This window comes from Anopheles arabiensis, chromosome 2 (genome assembly GCF_016920715.1).
Source record: "Anopheles arabiensis isolate DONGOLA chromosome 2, AaraD3, whole genome shotgun sequence".
Taxonomy (NCBI): domain Eukaryota; kingdom Metazoa; phylum Arthropoda; class Insecta; order Diptera; family Culicidae; genus Anopheles; species Anopheles arabiensis.
The window spans coordinates 44,758,161-44,781,526 of record NC_053517.1 but is presented as its reverse complement, the minus strand read 5'-3'; the positions used below and the strand labels follow the sequence as shown (position 1 = coordinate 44,781,526).

At 45.6% G+C, this 23,366-nt stretch overlaps 1 protein-coding gene across 1 annotated transcript in view; it reads right to left on the bottom strand.

The window, feature by feature from the left end:
• The window catches only part of LOC120894045, a 30,025-nt gene extending 6,666 nt beyond the window's left edge, over positions 1-23,359 (bottom strand). Inside the window, exons 1-3 of the mRNA XM_040296393.1 lie at positions 22,551-23,359; positions 10,847-10,928; positions 5,623-5,802 (exon numbers count right to left, since the gene is read on the bottom strand). Coding sequence (XP_040152327.1) covers positions 5,623-5,802; positions 10,847-10,928; positions 22,551-23,333 — 1,045 coding nt within the window. The 5' untranslated portion in view covers positions 23,334-23,359. The remainder of the gene's footprint in view (positions 1-5,622; positions 5,803-10,846; positions 10,929-22,550) is intronic.
• Positions 23,360-23,366: the final 7 nt, after the last annotated feature.

Sequence of the window (23,366 nt, the reverse complement as noted above, 5' to 3'; positions counted from 1 at the left end):
CAAACAAACACAGCGGGTGAGGATCTAGCACTCCCGATCTGCACCCACCGCGGCCCTGTTGATACGCCGGCCGTTCTGGGAAGGAGTCCAATGCCTCCCAGCCCGTCCGGCGAACCATCTGTCTTAATCTTCACCGTTGCTTATCGATATTTATCGCAGGCGGTGTGTGTGTTTGGTTTTGGTGGTAGGATGTTTCGTTCGTCCTGGTTCGGTGTTTAGGGTTTGTATTTTTTGGCTGCTGATGCTGCTGCCAGTTGTTTGCACCCACCGTCATTTTTCCAACCGGTTGGCAGGGCTGAGTAGGGCTGTGTCTTATCGATATCGGCGACGTGACGTGGGTTGAAAATGAGCACGCTTTTCCAGAAGCGCAGATAATATCGACGATAAGCGCGTGGTCTAAAGAGAAGCTAATGCACAACAACCACAACCGTGTCGTGTACGCAGATCCGTCACATCACGAACGCAAGTGTTTGTTTTGGTGGGAATGTTGTTAAGACCCTTTCCTCCTCCCTCCCCTTTGCTCATATTTTTTAGGCAGTGGCTGATCTGTTTGATGTTTCCGGTTCGATCATTTCGTTCCAACGGTGGCTTCATTTTATTTTGCCATTTAGATCCATCCACTTCATGCTGCCCCTGTGGTTGCCCAGATTCTTCCCGCTGACGCAATCAAGCTGCCTGGTGGAGCAGGCTCGGTGCGGTTCGGTCGATAAATCTTGATAATTTAAAATGCCGCTTCCACATGAATAGCGCTGCAACGAAGGCAACGAAACTACTACGCCTTCCCAAAAGCAAACTGGTGATTGGTTTCGACGCATAAAAACTGATTAGAAGCCAAAAAAATAAAATGTGGCTAACCGATCAGTAAACCCGTCTCAATAAATGTCGAAAATGGAGGTCGAAACGACGTCATCGCACGCAAGATCACGCGTACGCCGACCTGATTTATTTACCTATTTGGCAGATTGTGATGATTTTTGTTTTCAATTCATATATTTTTCCACACTGTTTGCATTTCATTCGCCATCACGGTTGCTCCATATTTCACACTCAGGGGCAGGTGGCAGGGTGTGTTCGCCGGGGCGTGATGGTGAATTAAATTTACATTTTACGTGGGAGTGTTTGTGTTTCGGTTGTGTTTCCAGGTTCTCTATCTCGCTTGCTCGAGGCTCCTCATAGTATTTCGTTCTGATGGCGTTTTAATGTGGTTGTGAGTGTGAATCTATCATTCGGGAAGCTCGTACGGATGGTGATGTTTTACCTTTCCCGTGATACCAACCGCGTGTGTGGTAAATTAGTTACTCTTTACGAGCAGTGCGTGTCTTGGTGGAAACTAACTTGGGCAGCTCTATGAGGAACGCGTTAACTGGTGTGTCTAATCGAGGTATTTAAAATGTGTTGGTTGGACTGCGAGGCTATTTGCTTGTTGTATCAAGTTACAATTAAAGAAGCAATAAAATGTCACCTTTTTCTGGTACGAGCTGCATCTTCAAGGGTTAACTCTCGAACCAACAGTTGCTGGTGGCTATAATGCTAGCTAGACAGCTGTAAATTTCAATCCGTTCACCGCAGCTGTACGGAACGTTACATCGGTCTGGAATCACGTTTCGCTGCGGTATCAAGAATTGGTTTTTGGTGAAGAATTTTCCACTAGCATATATCACGTTTCGGTAGCCTTATCAACCGCTGTAGGCAGCAGGAACCGGCGACATGTTCAGCTGGTGTACACCACTTTGCTCAGTGCAGTTTGGCTGTACGAGTGTACTGACTTTAAATCATACGGGCAATAGGTTATCCACTCGGTTGAAGGAACCACGACTTTTACATCACACCATAGGGAACATTATCGTCATAGTTGTGTCATACTACATTTTGTACATATTTATATGACATCCCTTTTAAAGGCATTTTGGAATTGGGAAGGCTTTCGATGCTTCGCTTCTTTGGTAATAAAATGAGCTTGTACGTTTACTTCGCCTTGGTTCAATGTCTCCAAACAGCATCTTCGAACGGGTGTGAACAATTATCCTTCATTTTGTGCTGTATTACCAAATCATATCCAATGCTGCCGTACCACCGTTATTGGTTCCGGATTTGCGAGCAAACATTCCCAACATGCCGAACACAATCCGGTCCGCGATCCTGGTTGCTTACTCTGACCGTACCGATGCCGATGCTCCAACACACACACGGTACAGGCACAAGGAGCGAGGCAGATTCTTTGCATTTTGGCAACTATTTGTGCCTTTCATCTAGAAATTCTTAACAACGTTCATTAAATGAACGGAAGGAGCCACAACGTCCGCTTCCGGATTTATCGGATCAAAACCACCCGCAGGCATTAGGGAGGCCGAAAAAAGTGGGTGGAGGCCATCGTAGAAATGTGCTTTATTAATTCTTTGCAGATTGGTGCTCGATTTTGGGTGTGTTCCCTATCGATATTGCTGTCATCAGTTTAAGATAGTTATGTCATATTCTGATAATGTGTAGAATGTAACAAAATCAATTAAAATTAACCGGAAAAATATCTTTAAAATATCACTTTGTTAAAAAACTTTAATATTCAATAACAAAAGGTAAAATAACTCATTATTCATTATAGGTTAATGCTAAAGTTCAGTGTTTAAATCGATCAATAGAAAAAAATCAATATAAAAATCATTCAATATAAAAATTGCCTCCGTAAATATTATGATTCAATTTACTCTATTTCATTAAAACAGACTGGCATGGGTTTCGTTATTTTTTTATCAAATTTTAAGCGAAATCAGCTCGATTCGAGCTTTTACCAATGGTAAAAAAAAAAATGTTAAATAACCAGATTTTCGCTTCAAAAAAATAATGCCCATATTTCTACAACCATCACAAAAACGCAGCAAACGCATAGCAAACGATAACCCACAGACCAGCCCAAACGCTTACCACAACGGATAATACTAAGCAAGGATGCGTTAATTAAACTAACATCAGCGTGAACGATAGAGAAAAAAAAAGACCGAATGCGCCCAGCAGCAACACGGATTTTCCATTGCTGGAACGTCGTCACCACTCGTTGTGCTGGCTGTGCTGGTGTTGGGTTGTTGGATGGTAAAGATTATTGAAACACCCAACCCCTCCAAACGGTGGCGATGAACATGGCTGTAATCATTGGCGATGGATGGCGAAAGGCGCAAAATACCTACGGGGTAGGCTTGCCCGGAGCATGTGAGAATGTAATAAAGTAAACGGCTCACAAACCGTGAAGCAAAACACAGACACACACACAAACACACACACCGGCCACGGAGTGTTGAATGTGTTAAAAAGTATTCATAAACACATCTACTCTAACACAAACACACACACACCAGCACGCACTGCTCCACCGCATGTACCTGCTCATTTGCCTAAAGCCCGGGGAACTGTCTGGGTGGGGGTGGGAGAGTGTTTCATGTTCAACACGCGGCACACCTACGGTAAAAATGTGCAACGGACGCATCCATGAATATTTATGGCACTGAGGCGCGGGTAACACACACACACACACACACACAAACACGGATATGCACACCTGTCCACCACATTGCACGCATCGACTGCATAATGAAACGTCAACATGCGTGTCGTGGGGTTTGGGCAACGCAGCGGAGACATTGTGGCGGCTCGCTCGTGTGTGTGTGTGTGTGTGTGTCAATGTGTCGAAGTAAAAGCACATGCAACGGAATGCAACACGGACAAAAACTGGATCCACTGGGACCTGGGCGCCAACCAGCAGGACGGAAACATGGGCAGGGACAGTGTATGGGCCAATGTCCCCGAAAGGGCAACCAATAAAACATGGGCAATAACTGTGCAGCAGGCTGGCGACACACACAAAAAGGGAAATTGAGAAAACTCATTTTTGAAATTAAAAATTTACGCGCCCTCCTTTCGTCCGCACCCTCGATTGATCTTTCCGAGCAGCGTTCAATAAATTGCACTTTTTAATCTGTATCCTTCTTTTTTGTTGATATTTGCGTTTCATTAAAATCCCCGTTTTAAGCTTGTTCCATGTCACACAGTGTGTGTGGTGTAAATCGATCGACGGGCATTATGCTTGCAAGCCTGAAACGCTTACAAAAGCCAGAGACAGCTTTCAAAGGCGAAGATATATGAAAATCAATTCCATTACAACCAACAGGCTCAGTAGAAAGTGATAGATGTCAAAAAAGGTTATACATTACAGTGTTTCTTTTACGTACTCCCTTTTTACATCTCTGTGCACTGCGGCACTTCCTGTGCGAGGATAAGCATTGCAAATAGGTGAATAAAATATATCCCGTTAAGGAACTCGTTAAAATATGAACGGAAAGTGTGAAAAACTAGCGATAGCTCGGGCACAACTGGATTCCCCTTTGACACTTTTGATAGTACTGTACAATTTTATTTCCCTTATCATTCTCACTAACTTGTCTTTGGCTTCGTTTTCGGCTGTCCATCTTGGAAAAGATTTCATTCCGAGCGCTGATGGTTTTTGCTTCCAAAGTACTTCTACTTGATTTTTGCCAGACGTACTCTCGTATACTCCAATCCCAGAGTTAGTTGAGCAGATTTTGACCGCCCCGTTTCGCTTCCGTGCTATGATAAAATGCAATGAATTTCCTTTCACCCGTATCCACCGTACCCCCTCTTCCGTCCGCTCATGCACACTATCTGCACCATCACAGCTTGCTCCAGCTGGGCGGTGTCGGAAGTTCCAGAGCATCAGCCCGGGCGCAGCAGAACAAGATGGTCTGTTGCACACTGCACAACAGCACAACCGCCGGGACGCGGGCGACACGGAACGAAGAGTCAGAAAAGTTGAGCCTCACACCCGTGGGCCAACCAGTCCTGCTGACCTCCGGTAGGCGAGAGTTTGTGATTTAAGGACCGTCGGCTTTTGTTATTCCGCACACTCCGACTCACGGCCTGCGTTGCCTTTAGGCATTCGCCCGGGATGAGTAATTTCCATTCATAGTTCTGTTGTCCACTTCCGGCGTAAAACCGACCGTAGCATGTAGCTTTCTGAGTACTGCTGCGCTTAGCACGGTCCCCCGTTGCCTACCATAAGCCGTGTAAATAGTTTCCGGATTCCTGACTTCCCTCTCTCTCTCTCCCTGGATGTTCGAAATATCACAGTCGGCAGGGATTGCAGTAAGTACGATTTACACCCGACTGATTCGAACAAATCGGACTCAGTTGAGTCAAGCCTGCGAGAGTAAGGGTAATAAGGGGGTTCTGTGTATCGAGGTTTTATAAATTATATTTAACGAGCGCCAAGTAAGTATGCAACCCGCATATCATGTCACCGTTCTTGCGAGAAGAACTTGAATGAGAAAATCGTTCCCTAACGTTCGTAAAGGCTGACAACACCAAAGCTGATTAGCAAACAATAAGATGCCATTTGCATAATATTTGGAATATGACGCGTTACGTTAACTTTTAGTCAATAATTAGGCGCTCGGGATGTTTCTTAGCGTATGATGCTTTACGTTCTTCAACAAATCGTACCGTTTGCAATATGAGCATAAACAGACAATATTATATAATGTCATGAAGGAAAATAAATTTACAAATGAAAAATGAGTTATTCACTAAATAATTGATATCGTCGTTTGCATTGCTTACCGTTGTATTTGTCGAATGCCGTTGGCACGTATTCGTGTGTGAACCGGTCCTGGATGTAGGAGAGTATGAGGTTGGTTTTTCCGACGGCACCGTCTCCGACGAGGACACATTTCACGTTCGGCTGTGCGGGTACATCGGACGTTCGTTTTTCAGGCTTCTGTTTCGATTTGTCTTTTTTATCTGAAAACAATAGAAAATATAGATAGGTAAAAAGTTTATTAGAAGATGTAAACTTTTAGTGTGTTAACAATTCGAAATTATTTAGTAAAATCGATAAAAGATTAACTTCATTTTGCAGATTTTGGTTGTTCCATGTGAATTATTGTGAATTATTCTTAAGAAAAGGAATAACATCAGTTTCGCCTTACGTTTTGTCTTGCAATGATGGTCTGTTTACCAACTCCAAAATAAATATGTTACTTTAGTCACTACAAGACAGCTTGTGTACCTTTTTTCTCGTTCATAATAAGGTCCTTCAGCACAGTATGGAATTTATTCATTGAAATAATTTGCAAACCTCACTCCTTTACCCACTTAATTATTTTTAGAACGATATTGTACTATGAACCGATTGGCAACAGAACTTAGCATACTACAAACTAAAGCGTCTCTTTATTTGCTAGACGAGCCACTCGAGTCCTTGTCATATTTCCCACTTTTAACGCATTGTTTCCGTTATTGAGGCTAGCTAGCGAAGTGACGGTCCAAAAACAATTTAGCTCAAACGTCAAACGACACAATGCAACATGCTACAGCGCATTTCGTTCCGTTGCGGTTGCATGTTACAAGCGCTGTGAAATGAATTTGCATATCCCCGCATATCAGCCTCGCCTGCTGCCTGCAACATTGTTACAATCCATCACGACGGTCCAAAGAACGCCACAGCGGTTGCTTCCCCATGCAACGCCACCAAAGGGAACCTGGAATGACAGTTACCAGAAGCTGCCAGTCCGCCACCCGGTGGCATTTCTTCGCTGACCTATTCTGTGAAAAGAAAACAATTCCCAGCAAAGAAAGTGGACGCGAAATATTGCTCTCATTGGGCAATTGGAAAACTTTCCAGCCCGTGGCGGCGGCCAGTGGCTGTTCAGTGCATACGGGTGTGTGTGTGTGTGTGTGTGTGTGGTGCTAAAAGGACTTTCGCCCACAGGATTCGTTGCATTCAGGCACTGTACCAGCAGCAGCAGCAGCAGCAGCCAGCGTCCAGCAGGGTGGCAGTAGCATTTGCGACAAAGAAGGTCAAACTTTGTGCGGCTTTGTAATGTATGTGTGTGGGTGCGGAAAGAGGAAACAAATTAATTTTTAAACTCTTTTTAATTTGTTCCAGACGCGGAACCTTCCTCTACCCCCTCCTTCCTTCCTCCATTCCCCTTGTACCCCTAACCGGCTTCGACAACACGAGTGGGAAATGGTGCTTTCCTTCTTAGTGTAGTAGTACGGCAGTCATTTAGCACAAACCCATCCGCTTGCCTTTGCCTCTTGCGCTGCGGCTCTGGGAATTGAATTTTTCAACCTGACCCTTTCTGGCATTCCGGGACATTCGGAGTGTTTGCTTCCAACCAATGGCACCAGAGAGTTTAGCAGATTTCACAACGAACATGGGTTGAGGCTCTTTTTTACTCGGTTTGGCTAATTAGTCAAACAGTGTACGCCGCTTCCTTGCCCAACCGATACTTCCACCGATCTTTGTCCGGAAACATAATGCAATAAGCTCACCAAATCGGTCCTGGCATTTGGCACATTGTCACCAAAATGGAACAGTTTTTTCGTCTCGCCGGCTTCTCCGTCCCGCTTGCGGTTTCCGAGTGAAAGCGAACGTTAGATTTTTCAGATTTTCAATTCAGCGAAGCAATCAACCCAACCAGCGGTTGTGCCATTAGTTTGCTGGCCGTCTTCCAAGCAGCAAGTTCGCTGGCAGTGGAAACTGTTTGCCCAAACGGCCCGAACGTGCGGCTGGATCGATGACGGAGTCTCTGGCTACGATAAACTGTCTGTGCTTACCGGGAGCTACAGCTGCACACACACCGGCGTCCCACCCAAAAACTCACAAAGAGGACTCAATCAATCGAGCAAAAGCGATCCAAATGGGTTGCGGGACAACACTGCCAGTGGTGCGGGAAAAGCGGGCAAGGGAAACAAGTATCCGTCCAACTGCCAATCACTCGCTATCCGCTACCACCGGTTCTGGCGACGTGGAAACATTCCACGCAACAACAACAGCACATAAAAAAAAACAAATCAACAAAACAGTCGGCTGCAACTCTTTCTATCCCTCAGGTTGTTTCTGTGTTCGTTGTACTTTTTGGAGCAAGTACGGCGAAAAGCTGGACCAGTGAGACGGAAAATTGAAACAATCGTACAAGGACTTGCTGGGCGCACTTGCTGCTGCTGCTGCTGCTGCTGCCGTTGCTCCCGGCACGCCAGACCAGATGATCGATTGCCCAAACGAATGGACTAAATTTGCATAATAATGTATTTGCCCCCGGATCGTTTTTCTTTGCCCATTGCTTGTTTTTTCCGCTTTCGCTCTCGTGTTGCCAACCAACCTTCTGGGGCGAATCATTACGCCAGTTGATTTGTATGTGTTTCCCCTTTTCTTAATAGAAACCCCGCTTTTTTTTTGTCCAGTACTTGCGAAGAAAGGAGCTTCCTTTTCGCTGTCCCAGTTTCGTGCTGCTTCCACCACCTGTCCGTTCAGGGTCAACTTATTCTACGGTCCATTTCATGTGCAACCCGTGCTGTCGTTCCCGCCACCCAGCGAGTTGATTGCAAAAGTATATAGTTCATCCTTTCGGCACAAGGGACAATAAATATTATTCTGTAATTTGTGACCGTGCCCGGGTTATGCCCGGATGGTGGGTGTTACAGGGGGCAGATTTTCCAACCGGCTACTACTTTCCTTCGGAGAAGTTCGAGGAATATGATAAAAAAGGAAGAACATTTACTGTCATGCACACGCACACACATACACATCTAACCTCTATACTCAACTTCAATCAACGACTGGCCCCTGGCGTGTGCGGGAGCATTCTTTCGACGAGTTTTCCACATGGCGAGCACAATCTGAATGAGTAGAAGAAAGAAAACTGGACCCTAGACCGATCGGGAAAAGGTTGCCCGGATACTGGCCGCCGGATAAAGTAAACCATAAAATCAAAGGCCAACCCAATCCCAGCGGGAAGGAAAAAGCTACCTCGGCTGCTGCTGTGGGCGAAACAATTGTGCTGGGGATATTTTTTTTATACTTATTTCATAATTTTCTTGGGTAAGTTTTGGGAGAAAGCGTGTGAAACCAAGTCACACATCCACGAGGCATCAAAATACCCACCAGCGCTTATAATGCGGCAACGAACGTACGAAAATCGTTTACTGCCATACCGAATCATTCTTTCTTTGGCAACATTTTGTCCCGATCTGATCCGACCGTCTGGCGAATGACGAAACACGATGATGATGATCGAAAAAAGCTAAAGAAAGCGGTCCAGATATGCAAGAAAACCCTGCCACTGTGACCTTTGCTTGGGTTATTAAAAGTTGTATTTTGTTCCATTCTTTCCACGAACCATTCTCATAGCCTTCGGGTGTGCGTTTTGATTTTCTGATCCCTTTTCGGTGCGTAACTCCTTTTTTGAGTTTTTTTTTTGCATAACGACGATGCTGTATACACACAACTAAATGTGAAGGAAAATATGGAAAAAAGGAATCCATTTTTTTCGCCAAAGGCGCGTCTAATAATCATCCTCATTAGTCCGATACTTCCGGCCAGGATGAAACTTCCTACATTTCCTCACCAGACGGCCACGGAGAGAGCAAAGCATAAACGAGTAAAAAATCACAACCATCGTGTAGCTTGCTGTTTATCACAAAACCGGCCATTTAATTAATAATGAGTCTCGTCCTTCGTACTTCCGGCGATGGGTATTACAATCGACACGGGTTCCCGCCTGTTTTGTTGGATTAATTTTTGCCATCTCTGATTTCGACCTTCCTTTTTTGCCAGCCTGCTTCACCTTTCCGCTTTCCTGTAGCATTCGTTTCCGGCGGAGGACTAATTCTTACCCGTTACGCCTTCACACAGATCATTTCTGCTTGGTCGAAATGCCCGCGGGCAAAGATTTCCCACAATCTAACACCATGGTGAGAACCGTTCCCGTCCCACGGACGGGATTAGGCTGTACGCTGTCCAGCTGTGCCCCGGTGCAACGCGCTCGAAAAGAGACGAATTATTCGATTCGGCTTCTCGAAAGAGCTCAATCATCTAGTCGGACTGCCGGAATGAACGCTGCAGGATGGACAGGGCTGCAGACAAAATGGCATGCAACAGTTTTGTGTTCTTCACTTCGTGCGAAAGATAAACAGGGACTCGGCGTTCGGCGTACCGTACCGCTTCCGGGTGCAACCGATGTCCATGTCTGGTTGATTTATGCCTTTCGTTTGAAGCATGCCGCGTTAAAGTAAAACAACAACCACAGTAACAAAAAACATTGCCAGCAAAACGGTCCAATTTTCTTCCACCCGGCCGGTTGCCGGCCGATCATTTGGGTGACGCAAACGAGAGTTTGTGTGGCAAAAAGGTAGATAAATTGCAACGGTGCAACCCACTTTTACCGGTGAGCGGACATCGATCGTACCGATATGCAAGCGGCAAATCCCTCTCACCTTTTGGGGATATGCAAGCATGAAGTGCAACAAATCTATTTACTTTCTCTGTCGCAGAAATGAACAGAAATGGTTTGCGAATGACCAACTGCTACGTTACTCGCGCTCCATTAGCACCAGTCACCAAGCCGGAGGAAATAAAAGCTTACTGAAAAATTTGTGCTTTTAATTTTACTATTTGTTTAAGTCATCGAGCATACTTGATAGACTTAATATTTATGTTGATACTCAAAAAAGATTAAGATAGTCATCAGTAAAGTAGTTATATGTTTCACTCATTCAACCATTAAGAATATAACAGTTAACAACTACCCTAAATGCAACGATTCCAACGCAATCGGAACATCCAACGAGCGTACCAAAGTTAGAAAACAAAAAAAACCTCACCTCAAATTTTAATTTGTCCCACGCAATCGTTATCAGCGTCAACCACAACATTTCAAACCAGTAGAAAGTTACAACAAAACTCATTCCACCACTGCGAAACTCAGCGCAAAAGCATTCGCCGCATGACAATCACAGAACCTAACAACCAACATTTCCCTCTCCCATTCTTGCTACTTACCAATCTTCGATCGTTTGGAGTTTTTCTTCTCCTTCACCAGTGCGCGCCGTGATTTTTCGCACGAGCTAGTATCGCTGCTGTGCTGCAAGAGAAAAGAACAAATTCATCATTAGTTTTCGGTGTCGCAAAGTTACAGCCACCTCCATGCAACCCTCACTGCGGGAAATGTCCATTCGGCTCGTACCAACTAAAGCGTTCCCAAAGTCAGTGGCCTGTAGAAGCGGGCACCCCATCGAAATGAGTTACGGAACCTGAAACGTTTAACCCATGCCCATTGGCGACAGACGGGATTAAATGATAACTGAACGCGCTTTCGATTTTCGGTCGTCTTAATTTGTTTTTGTTTTGCTCTAGTCAACTAAGAACTGATAAATGCCACTGTTTGCGACAGTGTAGAACGTGACGGGATTTGCGTTACAACAAAAGACTGTATGCTTAACTTAAAGCAACGACAAACAAAACAACACGTCTTGTTCAATTGAAAAACAGCACACACGTGGTGTGGATTGTATTTGTTCGAGAAAAATCGTTTATAACTGTTTAAATAAGACATTACACACATTTTCATTCCTAATCACAACTGGTACATAACTCAATTCCTTGAATGAAACGAAACGAACGAAATAAAGTTTTGCAATACCTCTTTGTCCACACATCTCTCACAGGCACACGTCCACTTCCTTGAAAAGTCCTTTCAAAAGGCTCGTGCTTCTCAACCTACTAACCTACACGACCCACACCCGGTCTCGGATGTGTTCGAAACGACCTAGTAAGTTCACCCTCAGTGCCGACGGCGCTTCCTTTGGATACAGGGAAAGAGGTTGCAGTAACGCATATGATGCTAGTCCTTGCACGATGCATAACTAATCCCCGCTACCAGTAACAAGTACACCGTAATCCAGTTAACGAGTTTGTTTGTCAAGTAGATCTACCCCACGGCGCTGTTCTTCGCTTCTGTGGAAATCATCGTGCTGTTGACTCAATGACGTCTTGCTGTATTATGAACAGGTAGGGAACGTTTCTATGAGGCAAGCAGTGCGAGATCCTTGCACAGACCAAATAGAACATTTCGAAATTAGTCTTAGGTCTAATTAGTTCCAGCGGTTTGTATAGAGTCGTACTAAATCAAACTCTGTGGAAGATGTTTTCTTGATGGGTTGGAGCACATATTCTTAGAACAATAAAATAATAACAACCAACAATCACTTGTAGAATTCAATAAGTTGTATAATATCAAGTTTAATTGGGACTCTGTCTTAAAACTTATCTCCGTATATCTCTGTTTTTCCTTTCTTCCCTTTTTTCTTATAAATAAGCGACCGTAAACAAAACCAGTTCCCAGCAAATAGATAGTATTAACCAAACAAATCCATCTTTCCAATCATTTTCTACAGGTTTGCAGCACTGTGTAACCGCTAACGAAGCAGAAACAACATTCCTACTCAACAGTCATCTGCTGAGAACTACAAAGTCTCGAGCTACTCTTGTGCTTTTCCACCTTTTCATTTATTTTAAGTATCGTACCACGCATCAGTGCCTGGCGGTGCGGTGTGACGGCCACACACTTGATCATGCAAGAGCAAAAGCACACCCATAACTACGGCTGCAGTGTAATAATTAAGAACAGAAGCTCATAAGCTACTGCAGCTCAGCATGCTTGCATGTACATTCCAGAGGAATCAAAACACACTCCACGCTCAGCTTAGTCGCTCGCTGTAACCTTTGAGCTTTTGGAATGGTTGTGAAAAGAAAGCTCTGACCATGTAAAGGGTATCACCGTTTTCCGTTCTTGCGTTTATGTGAGTACACTGAGTGCTGTTGGGCAGTACATTTCCTAGCCGGGGAACGTGGTGTTGATGTAAGTACCAGATATGTGTTTACCTCACATCGTATTGAGAAGGAAGTTTATTAAAGGTAAGCAATGTTTTAAATAGCATATCGAGGATTAGTTTTATAAACTACGAGGAAAAAAATATATACGTTTTTTTCTAGATTTTTACTTTTCCTCGTAGTGATATTAATAACAGCTCATAGTGACTGTTAAATAACACAAACTGAGTTCATATTACCGAGACCACATGGACGAATAACAAGATCTGAGGATAATTATGAAAACCATAATTTTGCATCGTAAAAAGCAAACTCCACAGTCCCACTAACACCACGATTGGTAGACATTTCTTCAGTGAGATGCATTTTTTCACTATTCCTGTACCCTCATCTTTTGCTTCGTTGAACATTTGCTTCCCCATTCATACGGTTTCATCCGAGTGTGAAGCATGAAACTCAAAAGCGTCGTAGCATACGCTGCGGGAGCAACCTCTATACAGGCCAGAAACCACAGACAGGCTGTCGTTCGAAAATGGTGGCAATTATTTAGAAAGGATCCGGTTGCCTTAAACTAAACCACTCCGCTACGTGCTCCCCTTTTTTTCGGATTTTGTCAAGCTGACAATGATAATTCGTGTATGAAAAACGCACTCCCTCAGCTGAAGCTGCATTCATTGCCGCCTTGCAAGCCTGCATGTGCATAACACAAATTGCCTCCGAGTCGAGAGTTTATGCTCGCAAAGAGCACTGCATGCGAATTTAGTACGGAACACGAACATGAATAAAACACGAAAATGTAGCTTTGCTACTCAAATCCTTCGGTGTGAATGTCTTGGTGGAGTTTGCTGAAAATCTTCATTCGGAAGGCAAATACAAAGAGCCTAATGCAGCAACTGCGCCCGAAGCTGAAAAAAACTAACTCTTGTGAATTTGCTCCTTCTTGTGTGGAAAAGGTAAAATTCAAAAGCCCGACTAAAGACGATATTAAAACCTGTTACCAGGAATGGAAAAGAATAGCACAACGTTTCTCAAGAATTTGCTCCCAGATTTGTTAGGTCGCTGCAAATAGACTTGAAAAGGTTAAACTTTTGCATTTCCAGGAATTTATTTGCTCCAAGGATTTTGCTTCGCATCAATCAACATTGACACCTTATGAACGCTCAGTGGCAAAAAAGTGGTACAGTGGTGTTCCTGATATCTTTCAAAGAATTTTTTGCAGATGAGTTTTATTTGAGATTGCAGATGACCTTGAATAGAGCGATTTTATTGCCAACCATCGTGTATCGCGGAAGTTATCTACTTCCTGTAGCATGCAGGCACGTTTAAAGGAAGTTATCAACAAAGTCACACTTCATGCAGCATGCTACAGTAATTATACAAGCGCACAAATATACACATATAATTCTCAGAATACTTCACACAAGCAACCATAAAAACGCGTTCATCGAGCGAAGAATTTCACATGAAATCGAATATTCGCACTCGTAGTCCATGAGCATACACTCCATCCAAAATGATTCATGTATAGGCGCACGAATTGACACGTGTTTAGCAACGGCCCAACAGCTCTCAGATCTTTTGAAGCACCAGTTGAATGCAGAAACTCTTTCTGCCTTTGGTTATTTATGTTTTACCGTCCTCCCACATTTTGTACGCAAAATTGACGAGGGAAACAACTCGCACGATAGACACTGTCATCAAAAACGAGATGCCGCAGTGATAGGGAGATGGTTTGCTTCTATCTTTGCCATTTCAAAGAAAATACCAGGGATGACTGGAGCAGTTACTACTTGATACACAAAAGATCGTCCAGCAGCGGGGAAGAAGCAAGCAGGCGCGTTTCTAGGGTAGAATTTCTGAATAATACTAGAAAAGTCTGACAACATCTATCTGTTTGAATGTATTTTGCGCACCGTTCGCAAACAAAAACCAAGCAGAATGTTGGGTTAAAACGGTTTGTAAGGTAGATTGATCACGCACGATTACCGATCGAGTATTGAACGTGATGAACCTAGACTTTTTTTACACTTACAAAAATGTGCCCACACACTACGACACACTTCCTTCCATAGTGTTAATGCAAAAGAAAACCAAAAGCAAGATAAGTTTGTAACCCTTCGACCGTTTTGCGTTTGCCTTGAGATGGCGTCGTCGCGACTACCGCTATTCGCACGAAACAACGAAAACCTGCCAACCACCTGCAAGATGGCCGTTCGGCGCTCTATTCACGAGGTTTTGATATTCAAAAAACCGGTTCCCAACCACCCTCCATCCAGCTGGAGAAATGGTGGCGTACGGTAACGCGCGAACCACGGATGCCAGCACACTGGACGTAGAGGGGCAGGCAGTGGTGAGACATGAATGAGATTTCATGCAGTGCTTTTCCCCCCATCATATACAGGGTCGAGATTGTGGCACTGGGAGACGGAGAAACAATCTCGCAAAAGCCACCATTCCCTGGTTGCGATTAACATTTGACCTTTGGTTTCCCGGTTGCCGACCGTCACGGTACGCGGCCTAAATAATGGAACCGAATGTGGATAGCGGTGGCTGGCTGGAAGCTTACTGGCGTTTTGTTCTGGTTGGAAAATAATCTGCTTAAAAGCTCGGAGCATCCCAGCCCGGCCGGAAGCAGCCAAAGATGTTGATGCTGCCCTCCACACCGCTAAATGATAAAAGGTTGACCGCACACACCAGCAGCCTACTATAGCTGTATTCGATTGTACAGCACACATTGGTAGAACATCGCAAAAAACATGGTGGAAAATACGTTAAACCACAACTTCAATCACGGTTCTCGTTCGCCTACGGCTTTATTACAGGGCCGTGAAGATAGGCGACGAACGGGACCCAAAACACTTGTACCCTAATCCACTTAGTGTCTAAACATCCTAAACTGTGATAACTATTATCACTCGGTTGGCGCATTTTACGATTACTCGCGCATTTGCGGTATGAAAAGAGCGTTTAGGGGAAGGTGAATGTAAAATAGAAATTGGAACATTGCTGCTTCATAAACACCGCTGCGCACCGTCGTTTGGAAGCCAAAAGGAGAAAATAAAACGCACAGTATGCAATAGACTGTAATATGTAACAGACCAGCGCAAGAAGGGTATGTAAGCGTACACCCAAGAATAAGAATACCCACGGGAGGGGGGAAGAGATAAAGCAACAAACGAAGAGGTTGTGCCGATGTGCACGACCAAAACCCTCCCCCTCCCCCAACAAGATGGAAGTCTCGCGCTGGTAAAGTGCGACGGAGTGGTCGTTTTATCATCGGGATAAGAAAGAAGTTTCTTTAGCACTGTTCACGTCGAGCTTCTTTCGAGTCCCGCCAGCAGCTTAGCAGACTCACCAAACTCTGGGTACGGGTAGGGTGGTGTAAGCAGCGCAGTGTGGCAGAAGAAACTTTAATCAGATTATAAAAATTACTTTCGCAACAACGAGTTTCACCAGCACCATCACTACCACCACCACCACTACCAGTGGTACAACCATTTTTCTTGCCTTGCTGCTGCTGCTGCTGCTTCCGGACGCACCTTTCCATATCACAGACAGTTCATTCTTTCTCCCTGCCGCTCCCGTCCATCGAGCACCAAGTTCCAATCTTCAATCTTCCAACCTCATCGCTACGAGTCGCTTTCTGCTGACACAGACCTCACGAGCACGGAACGCTCTCGCCCATAAATATGAACTCATTTGCCAAGCGCTGAGCTTGCGCCACCGTAAACTACCCTCCGGGCAATCTCCGGGATGATGGTTGGTGATCATCCGTAGCAAATTTTTCGAGGTACGATGAAATAATAAAAGCTCGGTGGTTTAACTAGTTAAAGCTACCGTACATACACACTCTCACACACACACACGCGCACACTGATCGGGTCAAAAAGCACTGTGAGGTATTTTACCCCTGGGGTATTCGCGTCGCGGCAAAGAGCGCTTTGGTCCTTCGAACCGGATGCCGGGAAAGCTTGGCGTTGGTGTTGGTCGAAAAATTGAAAAACGAAAAGTAGCAAAGTGTACCAATCGCCCCAGGAAGTGTGTGGCGGTTTCGTGCTAGTCGGCACGCAATAACGGTCAGGAGAGATGGAAGTTTGGCCAGGCCCAATGTTTTGGTGGGAAAGAGCACCCTCCGGGCATAGGTTTTCAGCATTCGCCGTGTTACGTGTACGCGGCAAGGAATATCCTTTATTCTAAAGTGGCTTCTATAGCAGAGATCTAATATCTGACTTCCAAAAGACAACAACCACCAAGCCAGGTTGTAGCCAGGCCAAGTCAAGAAACCGTAAAAAAACGATTTAAACATCTTTCTCTCTGTCACTTTCGCTCTCTTTCTCTCCCTGTCTCTCCCTCTTTCATCTCTTTCATTTTTTCTGGCTTCATGTTTGTAAGTGTCTGGTCTGGAGTTCTGGTTCTCTCGATGGGTTGCTTTCCGTCAGCCTCCAACGAACCTTCTCATTGTGGGGGAATTAAATTCTAAGCAAATGAGATTATCATCATTAACGCCACAATTGAATTGATCTCGTTTGCGAAAGTCAGCAATCGTTAAGGCATTGTTCCTTTTCTTTGCTTTTTTGTAGAACGCATTTTTCTGCTCATTATTTCGTAATGATTGTTGCTTTTTCCTGCGCCATTCTAAAAAAGCGAAAGTACGCGCTGATTGTTGCGCGTTTGTTTCCTGTTTATTCACAGAACAACGCATCACATTTTATGGCGTTAATATACAAGCAGAAACTTTGATACATTATGTTATGATTGAACAGAGCTGAAAATTCAAATGTTGCTAAACATACTCCGTTCATTTCAGATAGTGTTTTACTCTATGAGAGGTAAAAATAATAGTCAGTAGGTATGAAATAATTGTTAAGAACAGTCATTAAATGATTTGTATTAAATAATTCTTTCTAATCGTGAGCCCTTTGAAGATTTTGAATAAAAACAATTAACAAACGCTACCCTAATTGCACATATATCTCTCTAAAGTAAAACACAAATACTGTGGGAAAGGGAATTAGTACAAACGACTTTAATCATCTGCAGCATTTACTGAATATGCGATTCTGACTAGCCATATACAGCAACCGAAACCACAATCAGCTTAATGTTTTCCGACAATAAGCTAATTAATATCCTCATTCACCTGCTGCAGTAAACCCATCACAACATTCAATAACCTGATGCATTTGGCTGAAATTGAATTTGTCGTCCCTGAAGGGGTTTAACAGAAAAAAGAAGAAGAAGAAAAACAAAACAACCATTTCAACCAATGTTGCAAAACTATGCCTCCGTGTTCGGACGGTTGCGGTTGTGCGGTGTTAAAAACGCATCGAAACCACGAATTGGACCGTGTCAGGCACACGTGTCGGGGCGTATGTGTGGCGAAAGCTCCCTACCCCAGCTCGGTGGCACACTTACCACACGCACACACACTCACACTTTCAATTGAAATGCTTCCAATCGTCGACCTCAAACCGCGTTGGTTTTCGCAGCGTCAATCATCCATCTCGCAGCATCGTTTCGGACGATCGGCAGCAACCGTCTAATTACCGCACAGGTTGTCAGTACGGTAACCTCGATTCCGCTATCGGAAATTGTTTGCCCCCCATCCACACCCCCACTATCACTCTTAAAGAGCTCAACGAAGGCAGCAACATGTCCGTATGGAAATTCATACCATCCATAAGGGGCGAGTCATATGTCTTTTTGGTTCCCAAATGCGTTGAAGCTTTTTCTCAGCGCTTTTTTTGTCATGCCACTTTTTTTACTCGCAGGAAAGATCATGTGCCAGACGAGCACAAACTCTGTTTGACTACGTTTCTGGCGCATTGCTGTGGATGAATGTGCCTAGGCTTTTCGCCCAGTGAACGACTGCCGTCAACGTCAGTCGCTTAATTTCTTATGCAAATCAAAAGTGGTTCCGTGCGGCTGCTCATCAGCCTTTCATTCGCCTCAAAGAAAAAAAAGAAGGAAAAATTAAAAACAGCACCACACTCCGTGACCAACAGATGAATAGGAAGCTATAGAACAATGGCAGGCCATGGCAGGATGCAAACAGCCTGTCAGCAGCTTTCTCACGCTCCCGTAAGCAGTACGATCCCCAGCACCGGCTGTCTCGTACGTGCCGTACTTCTCGCACGGAAGCGTTCCTACTGCTTCTTGAGCTTTGCTGCTGTACGGTGTGCTTTATTGCCAAACCCTTCTGCACACGCGGCGGATCGTGCTCAACAACGTCCAACGCGGGCGGCCACTCTTAAGGATTGCTTCGTGTTTCCGTTTGTGCGGTTTGCTGCTCGGCTTGCGGCTTGCCCTGAAAGTAATGCACGGCGCCTGAAAGGTATGCAACCGGTACTACTCGTCCTTGAGCAATTCAAAACAGCCAACACAAAACCACCCCATTAAGCGTGTCGGCGGAAGCGCGCACACACACACGCAAATCATGCACAACACCCTATCCTACGGCCTAACTAATAGGACGCTCATTGTTGCCTTCATTACGCACAAATTGTGTGTGTGGTTGCTGAAGCAAGTGTAGGTGTATGTGTGTGTGTGCAAAAGTTTTCCGCTTTCCCTTCAAGGTGGTAGCAACAAGGGAGCGAATAAAGCATAATTAACGGGGCCCTGGGCCCGGAATGGTTGAGTGTCGACCGCGAAAACACGCGTCCTGCAGCCTGCACAAGCAAGGCACACGTTGTATTGAATTTTCAATGATTTTAATTAAATTGTTCTACACAGTGCCAGGAAGCGGCTTGCCTGCCCGTGGCGTGTGGCACGTCGGTAAAGTGGCTCGGCACAGCATACATTACCCTCCCCTTAAACGACCGTACCGTGCGCTATGTGGGGCAACAACATGTGTGGGGCTGCCTTGCGTTTTCTGCCTGCGTTGCTACAAAATCTCGGAGTTTTTGGAGGATCTGTGGTTTACCGATTACTTGACATCAACACACAAGCGCCGCGTGACAAATGATGTTGTGTAACGTAAACACCAAAACCCGTCAAGATAAAGATCCGTCTGCATCCGCTGTGCCTCGATACATGGTGCTAAAGTTCGGTTAAGCGACGAATTAGCATAACAAACAAGGTGCTTTTGGTGAACCACATGGTGCTGCTGGTGCCACTTTGAGGCGATGCTCAAATGAATTAAATTTCTCAAGTGAGAGCCAACTTCTTCAGCTCATTACAGTCGGTGAAGTTGAACAGTCGCACAGGAGGGGCAGAGAAAGGGTGCCATTTCATGGTCGCAGAAAACACAAGAGCTTGTGATAATATTTGATTGTCATCTGAGACAGTCACGTTACACATAAAGAGCATAAATAAATAATGCGATCGTTTCGTGGCCATTTACAACGTTTCGTAAGAACATGTGATGTGTTTCGGAATTGAAATTATAATCTTCCAACTTTTTCACTTATTAATTTTTCTTCAGCACATCTCACCTCTTCCAGCGATGAAAGTCACTGGAACTTTTCATCCTCAAACCACCATCAAACGGGTAGATGCTGCCAACCATCCTGGAACCTGCAACTTCTCACCTTCTTGAAAACAGCACAAACACATCCATTTTGCTTGAACAAACAAGCAATATCGCAGAAACCACGATCATCGTTTACCTTTTTCGCAATCAGACACTGTTGCAAGCTCTTCGAAAGGCGACTGGGTAACACCTTACCATTCACGCACGCGTGTTTGCCTAGCGCAATTGGCAGCTACCGAAAGCAAACCGTTGCGTTCAAGATAAAGGTGATAAAATATTCGTCGGAGCAAACACACCTCGATCGTTTCCCTGTTCGGAAGGGGGAAGGGAGGAAGCAAAAACAGCGATTTCATTCACTAAACGTTAAACGTTAACGCAGAACGCCCAGCTGCACCTGACTCGATATGCCGGCTTGGCAAACACCGCGTGTTTCTCGTTCGCAGTTGCCAATTGGAACTATGTGCCCGGGGCCGCACGAATAAGCCTGTAGCATTATTTTTCTCATGTAAACATATGCCTCCGGGAGGGTTGGGACCCGTCTAGACATTTGAGTTTCTCATAAAAGCATCTTGGTCTATCTTTTGGTCGGTTCCTCTCGTCTTTCCGTGTAAGTACTTCCTATGTAAAATTGCACTCCATACTCAATTTCTACAACAATTTTCAATCTTTCGATTGACGGAGGACTACTCCTGTCCACATTTTTATGGAACCAAAAAGAAAACAAAATGATTCGTATTACTTTATTGGTAGCGCTTGACGATACGGCCATGGGAATGGTACGACCAGGCTCGTCATATCCACCAATCAACACTTTCAGCGCTAATTTGACAATCAACGCACAGAAGCTAATCGGTAAATTGCACCTTTCTAGCAATATCCCGGGCTGCGAAGTGGACAATGCAAAGAGTTGATACGTAGATGGGACACAAAACACACCACGAGCCAAGCAGGAGTGAACACAAAAATCAACAACTCTTGTCTAACGATTCTGGCCAACTGCACCGATAACACACACAGACCCAGTATCATAAAACGTCATAATCAAGCAGCGTGCAGTTGCGGCCTCGACCAGATAAGAGCGTCGGACGTGATATCTTTACATTTTGCACACAGTGTCGCAATGGTTGGCCGCCAAACCCGGCGTTGCCTGCCGACATCGATGGCTCGTGACTCAACACGATAAGAATAGCTAAAAATAAGCCGCACCGGAAGCAGAGGATAGTGTCTGGAACATCAGCATCGTGCAGCACCGGTTGCATTGTGTGGGTCCTGCACCATTCCCCCTCTCCCCCTCGTCCTTCGAGTTATTGCATTGCACGATTGGTGCATTAGATATTCGCCATTAAATTCAATTACAGCACATTAGCGCACCTTTTACCTACCTGGAATTGCTTTGCTGCTGCATTCCCATGGTAGAATTGTTTCACTAGGGAAACAAACACACACACACACACACACGGCATGGATTATTAAACGAGGGCGAACCCTAACGCAGTGACGCTGCAAAGGTGGAAGTAAAATTGTGAGAGATTTCCCCCGCCAGAAAAAAAGAAACTCCCGAAACTGGGAAGAACAAACACAATTCCGATGGTAGAAATGCGTACCTTCGATGCTTCTCTTTCTTGTTGGACACAAACGAGGGACGAGGACAATTTTGCCGTGCAGTCAGCCGCAACCGAAACATTCCCAAAGCTGTGCAGAAAGAATAGAAAACCAACAGCACACACTGGAAAGGGTGTATTCACGACCGAGCTCTTCTTCACATTCCACGATTGGGTTGGGTGAGTATCCAACCAGTCAACCCTCATAAATTATTGTACACACGGTACTGAGGTAAAGGTACGTTTGCTTGTCCTCTTAGGCGTGAAGAAGCATTTCCCTTCCCAAGAAGCATTTCTTGAATTGGTGGCTTTCCACTCCGCTGTCGATAGCGATTTCCATCGCCAAAAACATTACACGACTACGTTTTATGCAAACTTGATAATATCGAAGGCATCAGCTTTCTAACATTCTCACACAACGTCTTTGTCGCGTGTTTTTGCCAAAGTTTTGCGGCTCGTACCTGCGCTAACTAGCAGGTACGGATCTGTGCGGGTACCCGCAAGTCTTAAGAGTGATTACTTTGTTTGCAGAAGTTGTCGTTTGCCACATCCCCCATAACAAGCGAACCCGTATAAAGACGGCCCGAGCACGCTACCCGCCAAGAGCTTACGTGTGTTCGATTGCAGGACACGCCGAGCCGAGTCTGAATCAGGATTGGGCGACCGTAGCAGTTTACCAAACTTTGAAAATCATACCGACCAAACCCACCGGACCCGCCTTCGAGACGTAAACGAATCAAACAACTCAAACCCAACCCGCAGGTAAACCACCCACCCGCTGCCAGACGGCTGCCAGACCTACCTGGCTCGTGTCGGGACTGGAGTGCAGCGCATCCTTTGCATCTTTGCCGCCGAGTGTCGTCGCCCCGGTCCCGTACAGTGTCGCCTTGGCACCGTACGCCGGCGTGAACGTGTTGGGATGATGCACACCGAACACGAACGGCCCGTCCAGGTCGGCCGGAGCGATCGGTGGAGCTGCGGAGTCCACGGTGCGGCCGCGTGACGGTGGCGGCGGCGGCGTCTTGTGCACGCCCGTCCGCTGCGGCGGTACGGGCGGTGTCGGCGACGCTGCATCGAGCAGCCGCCGGCGCAGCTGCTGATTGGCCACCTTCAGCCCGGCCGGTGTTCCGCTCGACGCGACGTTAAGCTGATTGTGATGGTACACCAGCTCGTCGTAGTCGTCATCGTCGTCGTCATCGCTGTTGTTGCTGTTCACCGTGTACTGGTGCACGGTGCGCTGGTGGTGCTGCGTCCGCTGCGGCCCCTCGATGTCGGAAAACTGAAAATCGTGCGTCGGCGACGGTGGACTGCCGTACGGGTAGCCCTTGTGCGAGTGGTTCGAGTTCCACGTCTCGTACTGGCGGCTGATCAGGTTAAAGTCGTTGTAGCCGCGCGTCGGTACCGTCGGCTGCTGGGTCGAGCCGGCCCCGTACTGGTACTGCTTCTTGGTGCTGACCACCTGCGGCTGGGCCCGCCGCTCGAGCAGCGGCCGGGTTGATCGGTTAAACGGATGGTCGCGGGACTGCATCTTCGAGCTGGTGCTGCCGCTGCTGCCCAGTATCTGTGGCAGTATCTGTGGTGGCATTTAAATGGTGCACACGTAGAGCAAGGGTGTTGC